Source organism: Alternaria novae-zelandiae (assembly GCF_023758075.1).
Source record: "Alternaria novae-zelandiae strain BMP 2774 chromosome Unknown scaffold_5, whole genome shotgun sequence".
Lineage (NCBI taxonomy): Eukaryota > Fungi > Ascomycota > Dothideomycetes > Pleosporales > Pleosporaceae > Alternaria > Alternaria novae-zelandiae.
Genome location: NW_026056965.1, coordinates 126,280 through 146,591, shown reverse-complemented (window position 1 = coordinate 146,591; position 20,312 = coordinate 126,280). Strand labels below are relative to the sequence as shown.

The following is a 20,312-nucleotide window of genomic DNA, read 5'->3' as shown; positions in this document are numbered from 1 at the left end:
GCGAGCCACGTCAGAACGATGAGAAGATGCAGATGGGTTAGAGCGACGTCGTTATCAGTATCCACTTCTTTCAATGCGCATTCGTGATACCCCCAGCTACCTTCGAGACCAAGATTGAACACCGGTGTCGTATTGCAGCTATCTAGGTACTGGTCCTTCTACGGGTGGTCCCTTCCATCGGGCTTGTGCCAAGCCCGCGACGGCGTGATCATCAGGAACTCCCGTTCGAAGCAATCCCTTCAATCTCCTTACACGTCCTCGCGATCACATTCCCGACCGATTCGATTATAGGGGCGACGGCTACCGACCACCATTCCAGCCCGCATTAGGCGCGAAAAGGTCTTCCATGCTGTCACCATCACTTTTCCCAGTCTTCGAGCCTTGAACGCTGTATGACTTGGTGACGGCAATACGATGATCCGGCCTATCATCAGCATGCTTAATCGCATCTGTATCTGCGTCTGCACTTTGTAGTTCATAACTCTTCTCCCCGCTCCGTTTCACGAAGATCTTCAACTTGCGAATCCTGGATCCATCTCCGCTTCCGCTTCCACTCGAAAGGGCCAGTATCCAGGGCATGTACTTCTGTATGAAAGGCTTCAGTAGCGCAACGCATGCGCAAATGACTCCGCCGTTGAGCTCGACCGTAGAGAAGATGCATGCCTTGGCCACGTTGTAAGTTGCGTCGGGATCGCTAATCATACTGTAAACGTAGATGATGCGAACGGTTGATATGACGACGACACTACAACGACCGTTAGCGCAGAACGCCAGATGCATTACCAGAGGCAACTTACCCAGATCCCAGAGCGAAAACGAAGCCTAGTAATATCTTTTGTTTAACAGGTAGTTGCAGGGCGCGCAACATCGGTATCGGCAGGCACAGGATCAAGAAGTCTGTGATTATGTTTATACAGGCCATGAACAGATTGAGGTCTGTAAGGCACTTCTGGTCCGTATGAGTTCGCGGATTGCAGGGTCCGGCGGCGACTATGGTGATGGCCACGGAGTATCCAGTGACCAGGACTGCCAATGCGTAGATGGCTGCTTGGACTTTCTGATCTGGATTGAGTCGGTAGTACAGAGCTAATAACGAGAGTTTAGCTAGAGCTGGAGTCCAGACATACACCACCATGATACCGACGAGCATCTTCGTATAGCCCAACATTTGCTGCATAGTCACATTCCACATATGTTGACCGAAGCCATACTGGAACGCTACATTCGAGGTCAGTTGCGTATCAGAGTAAGCAGAGGGGCAGACTCACTTCGGAAACAGATGACCATCCATGCGACGCAGCCGCACCAGCTGAGTACCACCAGCGCATCGTCCAAGCCGGTCATACGGCGGATGAATATGCGCGTATACAATCGCAATCCAAGCACGAAGGTGGAAAGTATCGTCATGACTGCATATACCACGACAATTCTCTTCTGAAGATCCGACCGTTCACCACTGAAGTCTGCCTCAACGCCAGGTGGCGCATCCAGAACGCCCGACATGGTCGTAATCGCGGTCATCACAGCCGGAGGATTTCTTGGATTCGCAGAAGGAGTCGGAACTTTGAAGGGAAGGCGTGATCGCTAGGACCTTGAGTTTTCTCCCGGACATGCATCGAACTTATCTTACACGCAGCCTGAGTTACCTTGCCAGGTGCCAGCGATCTTAAGACGGGGGTACACGCAAGATCCTTTCCGTACAACCTTGCCGTTCAACAGTGAAACCGTAAGATGCTGGCGCATTCTCGGCAACGCTCATGGATATGCGCATCTCCCGAAATTGCACGGTTGGAGGCTCGAATCGCATACCAGATAAGATATTCATGAAATCATGGAATGAGGAACCATGTCCTGTTCTCCCATTCAGCCTATGCGCTCTAAGCGAATGTAGCCCTGCCGCCACCTCGCCTAGCAGACACTTATGTACATGCTTACATTTTTCCAGGCCGTCTTTGAACAGGATAAGCGCCACTCAGCAGCACCAAGTCTGATCTACGCACCAAAGTCACACACGTCGCGTTACGGCGCAACCGCATCCAATAATGCGGCGCTCGGAGAATTGAGGCTACACCACATGCTTCCTTTCGCAGACGACTAAACGGCTTTGGTCCGCTAGAGAACTCCACGATATCGACACGTTGGAAGACTAACTAGACGTGAGTTCGCACCGAGACGCTAGTCGGCTATGTACGATAGTGTGCGACAAAACCCAGTAATCCAATGCTGACCCTTGCACACTAATTACTATGCGGCAAGATTCCTGTTGCGGAGCACCAGCTGCAGTCGCAATCTACGGTAAGAAGGATGAACAGAGACCTGGCCATGTCCCACTTCATAACCCGGGGCTGCCGATCGCGTTCTCGTACCAGTCTCCACGTGTGACTCTGGGCTTCCGAGCAAACGCGTCGCACATGCAAACCTTCCACGTTTTGTACTCCCGATAAAAACAACACACACTGAAATCACAACGGTGCGATACTGACTCCCAGGGCTCCCTTATTCAAGGGGTTGTGGTATGTGGCGGTCGCCTTCACTTGATAGCAACCGAGAAATAGCCCTCGGCCACCGCGCTCTAGCACTCTATACACTGAACTTTAGCAACCCCAAACAAGATCCCGGTGCCATCCACAAGAAACCATGGGCTCGGTTCCTACCGCTGTTTTTGTGCTCGCACCTTTATCGGCGGTCATCCTGCACGAGTTCATTTTGCGACGAGTGGAAGTCGACCATTTGACCCTTCAGATCCTTGGCCTAGCGATTACCGCATACTGGGTTCTATCATATTACACTGGATTCATCGCCGCGACACTGGTGACGAGTTCATTCTGGGTTCCACTATGGCTGTACATCGGAGCGTACCGTGCCTTCTTTCACCCACTCAACGACTACCCTGGACCTTGGGCTGCGAAACTATCGAGATGGTGGGCCGTCAAGCAGACATATGACAGCAGCTTGCATTACCATCGAGTCCTTCAGCGGCTGCAAGGCCAATACGGCGATTATGTTAGGACGGGTCTGTCCAACCCGTGTACTTCCTTCCACATCCAGTGCTAATACCGTCAGGGCCACGTGAGCTCACGATTTTCGATACAGCTGCGATCCAACCAATCCTCGGAGCCCAGTCACAGACGTCAAAAGGACCGTTCTTTGACGTCATGGAAAAGTCGTTGCACCTCAATCGCGACAAGGCGTTCCACCGCCAGCGCCGCAGGATCTGGGACAATGCGATGAAGGCATCGCTTTCCGACTACGCCCCCCAAGTCGAGAACTTCACAGACCAGCTACTCACAAGATTGCGCAATGAAGAGGGGAGGTCAATTCCGCTGCTTGTCTATGCAAGCTACTATAGCTACGACGTCATGGCAGCGCTGGCCTTTGGCAAGCCCATGGGCTTCATTAAAGGCGAACAAAGCGACGTCGCTGCGAGTATTCTCGCTACTATGATGGGCAGCGTCCAGGCTTTGGGATACATGTATCTGATGCCGTGGCTAATGAACACAGTTGGTGTTCTCACCTCATTCGCCGGACCCATGAAGGAATGGCGAGACTGGAGCGTCAGCCAGATGAAAGCGCGCATGCAGGTACATATTCCTGCCCTACACCTCGATCGAAGCCATTGCTAACAACCTCCTTTAGGTCCGAGATGCGAAGCCGGACCTAATCTCTCATCTCATCACCTCCACGCCCAAAACACCTGAAGGTCGCGAACTTCTCTACGGCGAATCACGCCTCATAATCTCCGCTGGCAGCGAGACCACGTCCACGGCCCTAACCTTCCTCTTCATGCATCTAGCCACACACCCACACTACATGGCCGCCGTCCGCGCCGAGTTTCTCTCCAACATCAACATCTACGACTGCCAGCGACCCATGCCGATGCTAGAAGCTTGTATCCAAGAATCGATGCGCATGTGGCCCTCCGTCTTCTTCGGCTCCCAACGCATCACGCCGCCACAAGGTATGGAGATAAACGGGCACTTCATCCCAGGAAACATGATAGTACATATCCCTATCTTCCCGCTGTTGCGCGACGCGAGAAACTTTGTTGCACCTGATCAATTCATACCTGAGCGCTGGACTACGAAACCGGAGTTGGTACTGAACAGGCACGCGTTCATTCCTTTCTCAACAGGTTCGCATAGCTGTGCTGGGAAGGCTCTGTCGTTGATGGAGTTGAGGAGTGTGATTGGCAGGGTCGTGGCGGAGTTTGATGTCGTGCTTGATGAGGGGACCGATGTGAATGCTTACTGGGAGGGCATTTTGGATCACTTCACTGCGGGTGCGCCGCCGATGATGGTCAGGTTTCTGAAGGCGCAGTAAGTGCGTGTAGAATCTGGTGTAGAGGGCGTTTATGGTTCATTTGTCTTTTACTTCAATACGAATCCTATCTAGCTGCAGCGTGGGAAACCACCGAGAAGTCTACATTGCTATTAGTCGTCCCAGAATTCCTATTTTGTACTACCTTGATCTTGGCTGCGACTGTACACTTACTGCAGCTGCCTGGTTTTTGACTTGTTAGTATGTAGCGGCGTCCGTCCGATGACGATCATGGCACGACAAGAACAGACTTGGAGGATAGGCGCTCGGGATTGAAAGGTGTGCTGTATGTGCGCATGCCTTTTCGAGGAGACGCCTAGTTGATGTAGACCCTGGAACGAAAGCGGTGAGGGCTGCGGTGGGGAGGTCTGGCGCGTCCGATCGCGTTGTCGCGTTCATCGCGCGCTCGAAAATATCATACCAGTGCCTCTCAAGCCTCGCCGCACAGCAGGCCTCGACCACCCACCACTACCATCCCAATCCGAGTCAGCATGGGGGGAAAGCGGAAGAGCACCGACGATCCGAAGCAAAGAAGCATCGCATCCTTCTTCACGAAGCGTCCGCGCAATAAGGCCTCGCACGACACCAATGACGACCCGAAACCTTGCTTGTGCTTAGGTTGACCTAGAAAAGGCTAAACACCCTAGAGCCTACATTGACTTTAGGCTACCTACTTTGCATAGTCTTATCCCAATTTAGTCTGCAGACGTGTTCAGTCTGTTTCTTGTGGACGTGGTAGAAGGGCTTCCCGCGTTCGTGTGACAGAGGATTCGAACCTCGATTATTAGACGGATCATCACCTTCAATTAAGACGGTTGGAGCTTTCTCCTCTTTCTACTTCTACTTCTGCTGCTACTGCTGCTACTGCTGGTCCGGAGGAAACTCCTCCTTGTCCTGGATCTTGGACTTGACATCGTCGATGATGTCGGAGGGCTCAATCTCGTCATCCGCCAAAAGCGGCGCATCGTCGTTGGCGGCGGAGTTAGCAGCAGCTAGGAGACGCTTCTTCTGCTTCTTGTCGAAGTTGTTTACGTCCAAAAGAGCAAAAGTTGGTTGCGGAAAAGAACAGGAATTTTGCGAGTACGACGACGGTACGGTTTCGTGGAAATCGGGTTTAATGTATCTGTCAAATTCTCCCATCCTTCCTTTAATCATAGTGCGTTTTCCACGTGGACTGCTCGCTTCTGGTGCTGAAGAAGTCACGACTGGGCTACCCCCAACGTAGCTCACCGCATCTTGGGACCGCCCCATCAGTTGGGACCCCTAGCTCACCAGACTATGACCTCGATCTACGCTCGAAACGTAATCCTTCGAAGTTGTCAAGGACAGCAGGTTGCAATCATATTGAGATCGAATGCAGTAGTAGCTTTGCAAATTTATAAGAGCGTGCAATCGCTCTCTCAGTCCTCGTGGCGCATCGTAGATACATTCTGCAAAACCGGACGCAGTCTTGCAAAAGCGAACCAAACCAGCAAAGCCACCACCGTCTCAGCAAGTATCGCGAACCTGAAAGCGCCAATACCCAAGCCATCAATAACAGCGCCGATAGCAAAAGGCGAGAGTGCAGCTCCAACCTGCCCAAGAGAGGCCACAAAAGACACAGCTGCAACATGTAGCTCAGCTGGTAGCAATCGTGTAAGTACAACAACGCCAGACGGAAACATTGGACCCATGATAAAACCCAACGTCGTCATCAAAGCCACAGATGAGGCCGCAGATGATAGAGCAGCGAAGAGTACGTCGATACCGATACCGATGAGGAAGTAAAGACCAGTCGCGCGACGCACTCCCATCTTATCCGTAGCGAAACCCAGAGTCAGTCGTCCAACTGCCATGCCAATCCAGTACCCCGAGGAAGAGAGACCAGCGATATAAGCGGTAGAGTGGCGGCTGCGCAGCATGAAAGAAACGATCCAACCCGAGATTGCTGTCTCAATGCCAACGTAGGTGAGGAAGTACGCTGCACAGAACCAAGTCGCTCGATACTTGAACACAGCCTTGACGTCAACTTTAGGGTCCTGAGACTTAGACTGATTGCTTTCGCGATAGACCGATGCAGTCTCGTTACGGAAAGCAATGAACAAGACCAGGAATGAGAGACCGCATACTCCAGCCTATACTCATCAGCATAAAACCCCACGTCTAGTCTGCGCCGACTTACCAAAATAGAATACCAAGTCCACCACATAAACTCCCTAGTCGTCAATTCCGTAACAACAAACGGTCCCAGCGCTCCACCAACACTATAACTCCCGTGCAACAGTCCAGAAACCGTATTCGCCTTCTCCATACTCCCAGCCCACGCACACCAACTTCCATCCAGTAGACCCGTACCCAGTCCTTGGAACGTAAACGCAAGCAACAAAAGACCGAAACTAGGATGCGTCGCTGCAGTCCCCGTAGCCAAGATTTGCAGTAGCGGACCAGCTACTGCAATTCCCCTTTGCCCGAAGCGGTAATGAACGGTATCGCTGCATTGTGCTGCAATGACGTAGCCTATGGGGCTGACGAGGAAGATGGATGAGACTTGCAGGTCTGTGAGATTGTAGTGGCGTGAGAGGAGTGGCAGGACGGCGCCGATGGAGGAGTTGAAGAGACCGAGTGTGACGAAGGAGTACATGGCTGCTGCAATTTTGAAAATGAGTCGGGTGTCCATGGTACTGTCGTTTGCATTTTCGGTTTCTTCAGAGTGGCCAGTGGGTCTGGTGACGACGATGAGAGGAGAGGTCTCGTTGTCGGCGGGTTGATGGGCCATTTTGTTGCTACGTTGCGCGTTCGGGACGCTACCTAGGTACGCTTCACTGGGAAAGGGGAGGCGATTATTGTCAGCTTATCACGAGGTCATTCTTTGTGCAATGCGGGTGGGAGGAGTCTTCGGGTGAGTGTTAACTCGCGATAGATGGTATGTTGTTTGATAGTTACTTTTGATGAAAATGCGGTCGTTGTACGGCGCTACAAACAGGTAAGCGCCGCCGAGCGCCAGCCAATGACATCATCAGCAAGTCGCGTCCTGCGACGTTCTCGTCTACGCGCAGAAGAGTGGTCTTCGTACGTGTGTCGAAGTGAATATCCCCAGTATGTAGCTGCCTGGTACCAATAGGTTCAAGGCGGCTTGTTGGCTATGTCGGCATCGGCTAGGTACAGGCTTGCCAGATCGCATGTGTGTGTACCTGCGCAAGCGCAACTACTATCATATCGGGCCGGCGTTGCAAGTGTCATATCCACGATTGCGCTCGTTCGAGCTGTATGCGCTGCCCTTGAAAGGTGGCTGTCGGGTGCTGAGACGACTCAGTCCTCGTCGTCTGATGATGCATATCCCAGGCCGAGCGAAAGTGTGTTTGCCGGTTTGGATGTCGATTGCCCTGCTGGTGGCTTGGTTGTGTTTACGGACGTTGTCGCAGGACTCTTCGAGCCGTTGGCACTCGTTGCGGTAGATGACGCGTTTGTCTTGACGCTCTCAGCCTGTGCGGTCGCCTTTCCTTCGTCCACAGATTTCTTCGCCTCAGGTACGGAACTCGACTTCCTCAGCTTCACACCCTTCAACAGACCACCTTCAGCTCCCTTCTTCCTCTTCCGCCCAACTGCTGCCCATTGCGGAGCATCCTCATCTTTGGGCGCTTCTGAACTCTCTTCTTCAAGATCTTTCGCTTTCCTCTCGGCTTCTTCCCTTTGCCTGCGGAACAAATCTAGTTGTTCGAAAGTCTCCTTCTTCACGTTGAGCTCCTCCTGGCGCTTCTTTTCCAAGACGGAATCCAGATAGTCGGCTTCCTCATCATCTAGAGCAACATGCAGCTTGTATCGCGCCTTTTCTTCAAACTCGGCCTGTTTTTTGTCTTTGTTGGCTTGTAAAACTTCGAAGAGGCTCTTTCCATCCTGTTGCTTCGCTAAGTCGGCTTTGGCGCGCCGGGCATCCTCAATCTCTTGCTGGGCCTTTTTCCATTCGTCATCGCGCTCGACTTCTTCACCCGCTTTGCCGCCACTGACGAATCCTGAAGACATTGCGGTCCACACTTATACGGCTAGCGCAGGATGCTGAGGGCGGTGCAGTGGATGCAGGAGTTGAACGGCAGAAAGGCAAAGAAGTAGAAACTGTTCCGGCTTCCTCATGGGCACTAGCGACAGGTGGATCGTTCTCCACACCCCACCAGTTTAACCTCACCCGCGGGCAAATCGCGACGTGATACGTGGAGGTTTTATGCCGGTGCTTAAAGTTGCTCGGTGGAGATAGCGATGCAATGGGTGAATGTTGGCCCTGACGTAGGAGGGGTACACAACGCGTCGGCTGTGCCCCTCGCTCAGCTCACCATTCAAAAGTTTGCGCTTCCTGCCACTTTCCCATCCTCCTACATCCCAAACTTTTATCTTTCAATTTATGATTCGTACTCTAGCAAGAATGGCACCCAAGAACTGGACTAAGGAGCACTTCACGCTCAACACTGGCGCAAAGATCCCCGCTGTCGGTCTCGGCACATGGCAATCAAAGCCTGGTGAGGTTCGTGAGGCCGTCAAGGCCGCTCTCGAGGGAGGATACCGCCACATCGACACCGCGCTTGCCTATGGCAACGAGAAGGAGGTCGGCCAGGGTATCAAGGACTCTGGTGTTCCCCGTGAGCAGATCTGGGTTACTACCAAGCTTGACAACCCATGGCACAAGCGCGTCGAAGAGGGCATCAACACCTCTCTGAAGGACCTTGGACTTGACTACGTTGACCTTTACCTCATGGTATGTTTATGAAGGTCCAATTTCCCACAAGACGAAATACTTACCAACCTCCAGCACTGGCCCTCATCGACCGACCCCGATGACCTCAAGAAGCACTACCCCGACTGGGACTTCAAGGACACATGGGCTGAGATGCAGAAGCTCCCCGAGTCTGGCCGCGTGAAGAACATTGGTGTCTCCAACTTCGCCATCCAGAACCTCGAGAAGCTGTTCGCCGACTCGCGCACCAAGATCACACCCGCTGTCAACCAGATCGAGCTCCACCCCAACAACCCTTCGTAAGTTGATCACCAATGGCTTGTCCATGTGCACGTAAATTAACAGTGACGCCAGACCCAAGCTCCTCGACTACCTCAAGGAGAAGGGCATCCACGCCACCGCCTACTCCTGCCTCGGCTCAACCGACTCTCCCCTTTACAAGAACGAGAAGCTCAAGAAGCTCGCCGACAACAAGGGCAAGTCCGTCCAGCAAGTCCTGCTCATGTGGGGTCTCCAGCGCGGCTCCAGCGTCATCCCCAAGTCTGTCACAGCATCCCGCATCATGGGTAACTTCCAGCTTGATGGCTGGGAGCTGACCGACGAGGAGATGAAGGAGATCAACGCGCTGCCTGAGCGCTTCAAGGTCTGCGGTGACTCTTGGCTGCCGGTCAAGGTCTTCTTTGGCGATGACGAGTAGGTCTTTTGAGAAGACCGATGGCTTTACGTACAATGATACCATGAATGAACAAATCGATGACAACATATGATCTTGAGCTGCCCAGTGCGTGGTGCGTGTGTGATGCTGCGGAGTAAAGTCGGGAATGAGCGTTGGAGCCTGTTCCGGGGTTGCGTGGCGATTCGTCATGTGATCTCGCGTTTTGGCGCTTGCGAGACGCGCCTGATCTAGATTCCCGCTCGCCACTCATCCTTCCCTTCTGCACAGCACATTCACAAATCCCTTACAACCACCTTTCCATAAAATTTAGCGTCTTTAATCCGTCAAGATGAGCGCCGAAGAAGAGCAATTCGAGGACAGCACCATGGGTGGCCCCGGAGCCCCCACTCCCGTGTCTGCGCTTGAGGTAGGCTTTCTCGGTCTTTGGGCGCGCGACAGACACTGACAAGACCCCAGGGAGTCAACGGGTTGACTGCACGCGATATCAAGTTGATCGTCGAAGGCGGCTTCAACACCGTAGAGTCGATTGCCTATACGTATGTAGACCATTGCATAGGAATTGGCCCCGCCACTGACGCCAGGCAGACCACGGCGAGCGCTCGAACAAATAAAGGGCATTTCGGAACAAAAGGCATCGAAGTTACTTGCAGAGGGTACGTAGCAATGACCCTGCTCCATCGCCTGTTGCTTACTTCCATAGCATCCAAACTCGTCCCCATGGGCTTTACCACGGCTACCGAGATGCACTCCCGCCGCAGCGAATTGATCTCCATCACGACCGGCTCAAAACAACTGGACACACTTTTGGCAGGTGGAATTGAGACAGGCTCCATAACGGAGATATTTGGCGAGTTCCGAACGGGAAAGAGTCAGATCTGCCATACCCTAGCCGTTACCTGCCAGCTGCCGTTCGACATGGGTGGTGGTGAGGGCAAATGTCTATACATCGACACTGAGGGCACCTTCCGCCCAGTCCGATGTCTGGCTGTCGCAAATCGATTCGGACTCTCAGGCGAAGAAGTTCTGGACAATGTCGCTTATGCGCGCGCATACAATTCGGATCATCAGTTGGAGCTGCTCAACCAGGCCGCACAGATGATGACGGAGACACGGTTCTCGTTGCTCGTTGTCGATTCCGCCACCGCACTATACCGTACAGATTTCGCTGGACGTGGAGAGCTTTCTGCCAGGCAAACGCATTTGGCCAAGTTTATGCGCACGCTACAACGGCTTGCGGACGAGTTTGGTATCGCCGTTGTAATCACGAACCAAGTTGTCGCGCAAGTGGACGGTGGACCAAGTGCCATGTTCAACCCAGACCCCAAGAAGCCTATCGGAGGAAACATCATTGCACACGCAAGTACGACTCGTCTCAGTCTGAGAAAGGGTAGGGGAGAGACGCGTGTGTGCAAGATCTACGACAGTCCGTGTCTGCCAGAGAGCGATTGCTTGTTCGCGATCAATGAAGACGGTATTGGTGACCCCAAGGAGAAGGACCTGGAGGAGAGGAACAATAGGTGATGAGGTGCGAGGTGCCAGGGAGCCGTGGCGATCTAGAGCTTTTGGTTTTACACGATTTACGTTTATGCAGCCGTATGATATCCTAATACATTACCTGAATGAATGCGCACTCTGTCTATCAGTACTGTCTGGTCTATCTTGGGATTGAATGGCCATACCATGTGGGGAGTGAGATAAGTGGGTTGCGTTCAGGGTAGTCTGCGGTGATGGACAAAGCGTCCGTGCACCAGCCAGCTTCGCGCATCCATCGTCGCGCAACGATTGTTTTCGTGAGCTTCACCTCCGCGCGACCGCCGCAACTCGACCCCAAACGCGCGCCAAAACCTCTCAGCCCCCGCAACGACAGCCGAACCCCCTTCGCATGCGAGCACCATGGTCCAACATGGAGGCACGTGTCTCTACAAAGAGGCGCGCTTGAACATTGAGCCCGCCTACCCTGGCTCGACCATCGCATTTTCGATCCCGTCGCATTCTCCCTTCAGCACACGCTCCAGCGTAAAGCGCAGTGTAATCACAGAATCCTACGCGGATAAGGACGAGGAAGACTTCACAAGGCGCCATCTAGCTACAGATGGGTCCATGTACTTTCGGCAGCACCATGCCTACCCGCGCAGCTTCCTCTGGCGGGTGCTGGACAACAGGAAGATGCTCGAGATCCAGGCGACCGACTTCGATCACGACTACACCGACAAGCTCGAAGCAAACCTGACGCTCCTCTTCCAATTCCCCGCCCCAATCCGCCCCTTCTGCGTGGCTTTCGCTGAGCCCGCCGACCGCGATGCATTGACCGTCTTTGCAATCACCACGGGCAACGAGCTCTACACGATCACCCTGCATCGCGACTTCTTCGCCAACCCCGCAGCCTCGGAGCAGGATTCGGAGACGTGGTGCAAGAGGTTTGAGCCAGCGCTCTTCAGCGGGCGCATACCCTACCGATTGGCCGCCGCGAGCGCAGACGAACTGCTAGTCACGCTTGACGACGGGGCCATCTGTCGCTTGATCTGGGACAAGGCCAACAACACTTGGGATGGATCGCGGTACCAGCAGAGCAATTGGTCGGTGCGTGGTCTTCTCTCGTGGAAAGCGCAGCCCACCGTTCGCTTCGAGAACGCAGACTTTGCTGTATCAGCCGCGGCTGCCGTCGCGATATCACCAGACAACAAACACATCCTCTCAGTATGCCTGGACCACTCGATCAGAGCGTGGAACATTGCGTCAGGCAAGCCAGGCGCGCACATCGACCTCCTGGGTGCTGACGACTTCGCCATGGAGAAGTCCCATGGCTCATACTCCATTGGACCCTCGCAGTCGATGCTGATGGCTGTTGTGAACATCCCAGGCGGGGTAGGAGGCGCATTATACCACGTCGTTACGTACTCGCCAAAGCAGCATCAGTTCAAGTTCTGGGGCGTGAGGGATGCAGACGACCAAGAACACGGATTCTACGACGCTGCGCAAGACTCAGAGCTCATTCCACCGATCGACGAACTTATGAACACGACTGTATGGACGCTAGAGGAGTTTCACATCATACCAGGGCCTAACACCTGGAGGGGCTCAGAGATCTGGATACGCGCCAGGTCAGGTCCAAGCAGCAAAGTCTACTCCCTCAAATTCGATCTCACCGACTACGCCGAACAACGATCACAAACCTGGAAGAGTGATTGGGTGTCTGTTGACTCGGGTCCTCTGACCGTCGAGGCACTGAAGGTCAATCCCGCGAATCCAAGCGAGCGGGAGTTGGAGCCAGAACAAGATCTCTCGAATGAGTGGTTCGAGTTCCTGTTCTACCCAGGCCGATTTTCGATCGCGACATTAGAAACCGCGTTGCGCATATACAGGAGAGGCTTGGAGGGGATACGGCACCGGTCAAATCGAGTTCACAAAGGGTCACTGAAAGAACGTCTGGTTGCCACGCTTGTCGCCCTCGCCATTGAACGCGGTCATAGCGAAGACTTCAGCAAAGACCTAACAGCGGAGTGGCAGGCATACTACGGCTTGGTGAAAGACTTGCACAAGCGGAGGGGAGAATCGTTGTCACTCAGTTACGACCGGGCTACTGACAGGCCGTGGCTAGTGTTGAGCGACCACATCTCTGCGATCAGGAACTGCAGCGAGTCGGAAGTAACTACACTAAATGCAGCAGTGATCTCAGGCTCGCGTACCCTGAGCAAACCTCTACGGCAAACTCTGGATACATCGGAATCTCGCGACGTGGCACGCCTACTGAATGCCGCAGCTTCCTTCCGCCAACGACTACCGTACTTTGTCCAGCAAAAGGTCCAACGCCACATGGAAATGGACCTACTTCAGAGCCGGAACATCACGATCTTGGATCGCATGGAGTGGATCGAAGGCAACAGCGAGCTTTCTCAGCATGTGACTGACGAAGATGTAACCACTCTTGTTGAAGAGCTCGGCATGGAAGTCAAGGACCTGGGTACCGAGACTTTCCTCCGTGCCATTAGGAAACTGGACTACGAACACGACGGCAGGCCTCAGTCGAGAAAGCAAATTGCACGATACGGGCTGAGTGCGTTGTCGTGCGTTTCCAAGGAGACTTTGGAGAACGACCACAATGCTTTGCTTGATCTGCTTGTCCTGCTACTGTTCATGTTCATTGAGCTAGAGGGAGAGACACATGACGAGTGGGATGCGTCTGAGGTGTTTGCTGAGCTTCTACTGCGGTATAAGGACTGCATGGTCGTTTCTTGGCTGGCCCGTACAGTGTGGTCTCACCAGACTGGAACTGGCCTTGCATCCGACAATCTTAATCGCATGTTGAGCGAGACATACAAGACTGGTATGAAGTTACCCATCACCCAGACGGTCCTCGAGGGAATCTACGGAAGTCGTGCCTTTGAGGTGCCACTACCAAAAGACCCGAAGGCAGGTCTACTTACCCACTGGAGTCGCGGCTGGTTGTCATTCATCTTCGAAGAACACGACTTTGAAAACGCTGTAGAGGATATGATGGGGATACTCTTGTATCAGCAAGAGTACGAGCTCGCCAAGGATTTTTCCAAGTTTCTCACGGAAGGCCACTGGGCGTCGTATTTGAAGGGACGACTGTACCTTGCACTGGGCAACAAAGAGCTGGCTTCTGTGTGCTTCCAGAAGCCTGCATACTATCTGGGTAAGTCTTTGACATGCAATTCTGCCACGAAGATACTAATTTCTGCAGCTCTCGGTCCCATGTTTGACGTGGCGGAGGAAGACAAGGCAAACCTCATATCTGAGGTGGAGCGAAACTCGTTCTCCGAAGGCCTGGCGCACTATTACGGTCATGTAATTGGTCTGTTCGAAAAGGCCAAAGCGTACTCCTACGTTGCCGACTTTGCGAAGCTGGGGCTGCGATCTTTGATGGGTCAGGAAGACGTAGAACTGAAGACAGATCTGCTTCAACGGCTGTTCACCGCTTCCATACAGACATCAAGATTCCAGGATGCATACGGTGCGCTGATCAGGCATCGGGACACGGCCTTGTAAGTCGAAGAACAGCTTCCACACAACTTCGTACACTGACTATTTTCCAGGAAACTCGCCGACCTGCAGACACTCATCACATCCATGGTAGCCCAATCGCAAACAACCGAGCTCCTCAAGTTCCCCTTCGTCGGACTAACAGATTCGGTGGACAACATCCTCACATCCCTCTGCCAGAAGACACTCAACATCGCATCTGGACCGCCCTACCACCAGATCCTCTACTCATTCCGCATCTCCCGCAACAACTTCCGCGGCGCCGCGTCGATCCTCCACGAGCGCCTCCAGCGTCTCAAGACAACATCAACCAAGATCCACGACCCAGCCGACGAGTCCCTAACACAGTGCTACCTCATGATCATCAACACACTCTCATCCGTCAGCAAAGAAGACGCCTATATATTGGCTGAGCAGCGCATAGAAGCGACTGGAGGCCCGCCGCAGTGGGGCATCGGTCAGGGCAAGAAGCTGCTTAGACGGCAGATCATCACCCTGGATACCCTGAGGAAGGAGTATCAGGCGGAATTGGACAGAGTCGCGGCGATTGAGAGTGGGCAGTTTCCTTTTGTGGATCCGGTGGATGATATGGATATCTTGTAGGGCTTGGTGTTATAGCGCGGCGTTCTTTGGCGGCTTTGCGGCTTTGCGGGATTGAGAAATGGATGGGGGGGTGGGGGTTATGTAGATTTGCATCTGGCTGGGTCCGAATTGGATCGTGGAGTGGCTAGATGTTATTATGAGAATCCAGATCTTGAGCGAATGATGGCTATGTTGATTGCAGTCTGTGTTTCGGCAGTGTTTGTCCTGTGATTGATGAACGAAGTGATCAGGTGAGAGTGAGATGCAATGACGCGCTAGAACGCGTGCAGATGCGGGACGTCGCGAACCTCAAGGTAGGTGCGTTGCAGCCGCTGGAAGACAGCAGCCATCAACCGCCCCTTCAGATCCTCACGCCTCCGATCATGGCGCAATAACTTCTCGTCCTTATCCTAATTACCTCACCAACTACATACAACAATCCTAAATAACCTCCGCAGCCATGGTACCACCCGCTCTCTTACCCTGCCAGCGCGTCCCTCCACTAACCCAAACATCCAGAACTCAAAGTCCCTCCGCCGCCTCGCCGCAGACCACGGCTCCCTCCACACCGCCGGCCTGCCCCCAAACTACCTCTTCCCACCGGGGTCCGACGACTCGTCAGACCTCACCTCCCTCGACATCCTCCTCGCCGGTCCTGTCGGCACACCCTACGCATCCGGCGTCTGGCGCCTCCACCTCGACATCCCACCCACGTACCCCACCGCACCGCCCACAGCGCAGTTCCGCACACGGTTATGGCATCCGAATATTGATGAGGCGACGGGGGCGGTGTGCGTGGAGACGCTGAAACGGGACTGGAGTAGTAGTCTCAAGTTGAGGGATGTCCTGGTAACGATATCTTGTTTGTTGATTCAGCCGAATCCGGCGAGTGCGCTGAATGAAGCAGCCGGGAAACTGGCCACGGAGGACTGGGAGGGGTATTGTAGGAGGGCGAGACTTATGACGGATATCCATGCGAGTGTGCCGAGGGAGATTGAGGGGGATGTTAGGGAGGCGCAGATGCGAGGTGAAGATAAAACCACGGAACTAGACCAACCCATCGCGAAACCACATTCAAAAGGCAAAGAAACAGAGCGGGTTAAAGTTACGCCGTCAGGACCTAAACTCACGCGCATGAAGAGTGAGGATGAGGAGAATACGAGGAGCAGGAGGGGCGGGACGCAGGATGCGGAGAGTGGGACTGAGGACGATGCGGTGACTGAGCGGAGGGATGGTGATAGGACGAGGAGGAGCAAGGTGCCCGAGTCGAGGAGACAGGGTAATATCTTTGGGATTAAGGGCTTGGGCGATGGAATGCAGCTTGACTCCCCACCGCCGAAACGCATCTTTGCTGTGCCGGGGGGAAGTACACCGCCTGTTTCTACGCCGAACGAGAAGGAGAACGGAGAGGATACAGATCCGTTCACGACTGTGACGTCGAAACGCAATCCACACCCCGATCCTGCTACTACGATGTGTGGAACAGCAGCAACAACACAACCCGACACCGAGACCCCCGACCTCCTCAAATTCTCAACACAAAACCCCTTCGCCGCCATCCAACCCAATAACCAAACTCACCCCCTCTTCAGAGAGTTTTCGTTTAGTTGGGAAGATGCTATGGTGGTGCATGACGCTGGGGTTGGTATGGCTGGTTCGGTTGGGAAGAGTAATGGGAGTGTCAGTGGGGTTAGTAAAGCGGATGTACGCAAGAGACACGCGACGGAGGAGTTTGAAAAGAAGGAACGATGGGAGATGAAGAGGTTTAAGAGGGCGGGAGGTGATTTGAAGAGGTTTAATCGGGGGGATTGGGGGGTTAGGATGGGGGTTGGAAGACTGTGATGGGGGAGGATGGGGAGGGGAGGAAGGAAGCAGAGAGGGAGGCAGAGGGGTGTGGGTGATGGATGGGTGGAGGAGGGGTGTAATGGTGGTTTGCATAGCGATATGGCGTTTTGACTTATGAGTATGATGGATGTTCACGGCGGTTGCGATTGTTGATCAAGATGGGATGGTAGTAAGGTGATAGTACGGTATACCCTATGGAATACACTCCTACGATCAGCGAGGTACTCTTCGCGCTTTCGGGTACTTGAGTTGCGTGATGATGATGATCATCACCACCGCCTTTGCACTCGGCAACGCTCGCGAGCTGAAAGAACAGTCAGAACGGAAGTCCAGACATCGTTCTTTTCTTTGCTTCTTTTCGGCACATCATGAACCCGCTCTTCACCTTCGGGTGCGTCGGCTGTTCTGGTGTACAAGAGAAGGAAGAAGGAATCAGACCATAGCGTGAAAGTTCGCAACTTTTATATCCCATGGTCATCTCTCTTCTCAATGCCGTCTGTCATGTCCGATGTTGCGCCATCATTTCGATAACGCAACACAGCACCCACTCAGACAATCATTTACAGGCTCTATTCGAGTTTTTCGACCTCATCACTTCTATTTCTCTGCTTTTTGGAAATCGATGCTCGCATGTCAAGCTCTGCGGGCTCTTTTGTGTTTCGACAAAAGAGGAAGAGAGGGCAAGACCGAACACATGTGGCTGTTTTTGCGATCTTTTGGGAAGGAGCCGCCGTCTCCATCGCTTTTCACTTGCAGCTTTTGGAGAAAGAGGAGGAAAGTGGTGGATAAAGAAGAAGGAAGAAGGCGTGTCGAGAGAGGTTTTTATAGTAGAGCGAGGACGAGGGCGCTCACACATGGCACATGCGCGACGTTCTTTTGGTGGAGCGTGGAGCTTTTGATAATGTTTCGGTATGTTTGGTGTGGCTCGCGGAGAAGGCCGGAACACATGAAGATTTTGAACCTCGGTTTTTGGAAGAGCGGCACAATCTCCATAGTGACCTGGCTTTATGCTTTTGGTAAAAGAGGAGAAAGGTGGAGGATGTAGGAAGAGTAGTTTCGCAACCACAGGGGGGCTTTTATGTGCTGAGGCGGAGGGAGCGGCGTCCACATCACCATGTCGCTCGGAGAATTTTGGTAAGAGAAGCTCCTCGCGGTGGCTGGACGAGGAGGACAGAACATGTCATGATCTTCGTATATTTTGGAAAGAAGAGACAATCTTCATACATCAGTCCATCCACATTTTCGGAGAAAGAGGAAGGCACAGTGTTGAAGGAAGAGTACTCTAGCCGTGGACAGAAGGTTTTATAGTCGAGCCTCACGAGGTTCGTGGTCATGTTCTGCTGGTAGACTTTCTTTTCGTGCGCTCATGGTGCTCCTGGACGAGAAATGCTGATCATGCCAATGAGTAGCGTCGGTTTTGGAGAGCAGACTCATGAAGTGCATCTGGCTGCAATTTGAGAAAAGCAGGTGCAGTCTCCATTCTTCACCAATGTAAAGTTTTTGGAAAGAAGAGGCGGAGTCCTGCTCTCATCACAACCCCCAAGCTGTGGATTTTGGAAGAAGAGGCACAAACACCATGATTCGAAACGAAAACTGTTTTTGGAAAACCACAATAGAAGTGTGGATGTAGAGAAGAAGAGAGGAGCCGTCGCAGACGAAGCTTTTATAGATGGGCGACGCACGGGCAGCGCGCATACATCGTAGCGTTGGTCTTCTTTTTTTATATTGAGGTACCATTTTTGTGGAAGGAAGACAGTGTCATTTCTGGACTGCGGATACAATTTGAGAACGCGAGGAAGAAGAGGCGAACACATCGGTGCCTTGGTAGTAGATTTTGAGACGCAGGCAGAATTCTCCATGAATCGCGACTGTGCCAGTTTTGGGAAGAGGGATAGAAATGCTGGATGAAGATGGAAGAGAGACACAGCGACCGAAGGAATCGTTTTATAGACAAGCCAAGAAGACGCTGCCCACATCATCTCCTCTCTTCATGTGTTTTCGTACCCGCAGGCTGTTTTTCCGTCGCGCGACCGCGCTTTCATCCCTTAAGCCGCTCGATCTTTTGGGAAGGGCAGAAGAGAAGAACGAGACTCATGTTGTCTTTTGAACATCTATTATGAGACAGGAAGAAGGGTGCTGCCATCCAAACTTTGCGTATAGCTTTGAGAACGGAGAGTAGAATGTTGGATGTAAGGGAGAAGGCCTGTCTCATGATAATACAGTCATCAACTTTGAGACGGCGGCTCGCAAAGATGGAGACTTGCGCGATTTGCAGCGACTGCTACACATCTTGTTCTTTTGTTCGTATCTGAATAGCGGCTTGGGCTTTTGTGGGCCATTTCCTGCCATCAAGCTTTTTCTCGAGGTTTTTGAGTTTAGAGAGCAGGAGAGGACATGGATGCTTCCTCTGCCAGTTTCCAGAAGAACAGACAAACTTCTCCATCAGACTCAGACCCAGCGACTTTTGGAGAGTAGAGAAAGGAACGAGGAGTGTTTGGGAATGAGAGACAGTGCAGAGAAGAGGTATTTATACCTCGAGCGACTAGGAGAATGACAACGCAGAGCTGGCGCTGGTCATGAGTTTTGGAATGCATCCTTTGAGCAGTAGGTCGACGCCGAAGGCGGGCTCTCATAGGACTGATCTGGTTCAGTTTCGGAAACGCGAAAGAAAGAGCCGACCATGGTTGTTGTGGAGAGTGGTTTTTGTGGAAGAGCAGTCCTCTTCATGTAATTTGCGAAGACGTCTTTTGGTAGCGCAAAGTGCAATAGTGGATATGAGGGGACGAGAGATCACACTGCGGTAGATTGATACATCAAAGTCGCGCAGACATGGGGCTAGGAAGTTTATAGGGTTGTGAGCCCTTGAAGAGCGCAGAAGGCCATCCACTTGTTCTCATTTGCATTTTGGGTACGTTTTTGGGAAGTGGGGAGACTGCGAAGACCCATCGCTTGGAACCGCGCATATTTTGAAAGAGCCCAAAAGGTCAGAGACACTCCATGGACGAAGAACCCAGCGATTTTGGTAATATTATTGAGAAAGTTTGTTGATGAGGGAAGTCGCAACGAAGTGCGAATTTTATAGCCGGTTCGCAGGCTCACGTGCAACAGCGCATTGGGCGAGACGCAATCATGCCATGCGCTCTCTTTGGATTTACATATGGGGTAGTTGATATGGCGCATGATCAT

At 52.9% G+C, this 20,312-nt stretch overlaps 8 protein-coding genes across 8 annotated transcripts; 5 read left to right on the top strand and 3 right to left on the bottom strand.

Moving 5' to 3' along the window:
- Positions 1-300: 300 nt before the first annotated feature.
- Positions 301-1,344, bottom strand: J4E88_003093 (uncharacterized protein; the record flags this gene model as incomplete). The annotated part of the gene is made up of 3 exons (XM_049396748.1): positions 301-745; positions 798-1,218; positions 1,269-1,344. 3 exons carry the CDS (start codon positions 1,342-1,344, stop codon positions 301-303), a joined length of 942 nt encoding a protein of 313 aa, XP_049257090.1.
- Positions 1,345-2,637: 1,293 nt separating this feature from the next.
- Positions 2,638-4,320, top strand: J4E88_003092 (uncharacterized protein; the record flags this gene model as incomplete). The annotated part of the gene is made up of 3 exons (XM_049396747.1): positions 2,638-3,013; positions 3,064-3,581; positions 3,637-4,320. 3 exons carry the CDS (start codon positions 2,638-2,640, stop codon positions 4,318-4,320), a joined length of 1,578 nt encoding a protein of 525 aa, XP_049257089.1.
- Positions 4,321-5,178: 858 nt separating this feature from the next.
- J4E88_003091 (uncharacterized protein) lies at positions 5,179-7,072 on the bottom strand (the record flags this gene model as incomplete). Its single annotated transcript, XM_049396746.1, has 3 exons — positions 5,179-5,331; positions 5,961-6,431; positions 6,479-7,072. The coding sequence occupies 3 exons, from the start codon at positions 7,070-7,072 to the stop codon at positions 5,179-5,181; spliced, it is 1,218 nt and encodes a 405-aa protein (XP_049257088.1).
- Positions 7,073-7,605: 533 nt separating this feature from the next.
- On the bottom strand, positions 7,606-8,316 carry J4E88_003090 (uncharacterized protein; the record flags this gene model as incomplete). Its single annotated transcript, XM_049396745.1, has 1 exon — positions 7,606-8,316. One exon carries the CDS (start codon positions 8,314-8,316, stop codon positions 7,606-7,608), a length of 711 nt encoding a protein of 236 aa, XP_049257087.1.
- Positions 8,317-8,710: 394 nt separating this feature from the next.
- J4E88_003089 (uncharacterized protein) lies at positions 8,711-9,716 on the top strand (the record flags this gene model as incomplete). The annotated part of the gene is made up of 3 exons (XM_049396744.1): positions 8,711-9,040; positions 9,095-9,318; positions 9,374-9,716. 3 exons carry the CDS (start codon positions 8,711-8,713, stop codon positions 9,714-9,716), a joined length of 897 nt encoding a protein of 298 aa, XP_049257086.1.
- Positions 9,717-10,023: 307 nt separating this feature from the next.
- On the top strand, positions 10,024-11,216 carry RHP51 (RecA recombinase Rhp51; the record flags this gene model as incomplete). Its single annotated transcript, XM_049396743.1, has 4 exons — positions 10,024-10,101; positions 10,152-10,231; positions 10,281-10,348; positions 10,396-11,216. 4 exons carry the CDS (start codon positions 10,024-10,026, stop codon positions 11,214-11,216), a joined length of 1,047 nt encoding a protein of 348 aa, XP_049257085.1.
- Positions 11,217-11,588: 372 nt separating this feature from the next.
- On the top strand, positions 11,589-15,302 carry J4E88_003087 (uncharacterized protein; the record flags this gene model as incomplete). Its single annotated transcript, XM_049396742.1, has 3 exons — positions 11,589-14,352; positions 14,401-14,701; positions 14,753-15,302. The coding sequence occupies 3 exons, from the start codon at positions 11,589-11,591 to the stop codon at positions 15,300-15,302; spliced, it is 3,615 nt and encodes a 1,204-aa protein (XP_049257084.1).
- Positions 15,303-15,741: 439 nt separating this feature from the next.
- J4E88_003086 (uncharacterized protein) lies at positions 15,742-17,123 on the top strand (the record flags this gene model as incomplete). The annotated part of the gene is made up of 2 exons (XM_049396741.1): positions 15,742-15,744; positions 15,801-17,123. The coding sequence occupies 2 exons, from the start codon at positions 15,742-15,744 to the stop codon at positions 17,121-17,123; spliced, it is 1,326 nt and encodes a 441-aa protein (XP_049257083.1).
- Positions 17,124-20,312: the final 3,189 nt, after the last annotated feature.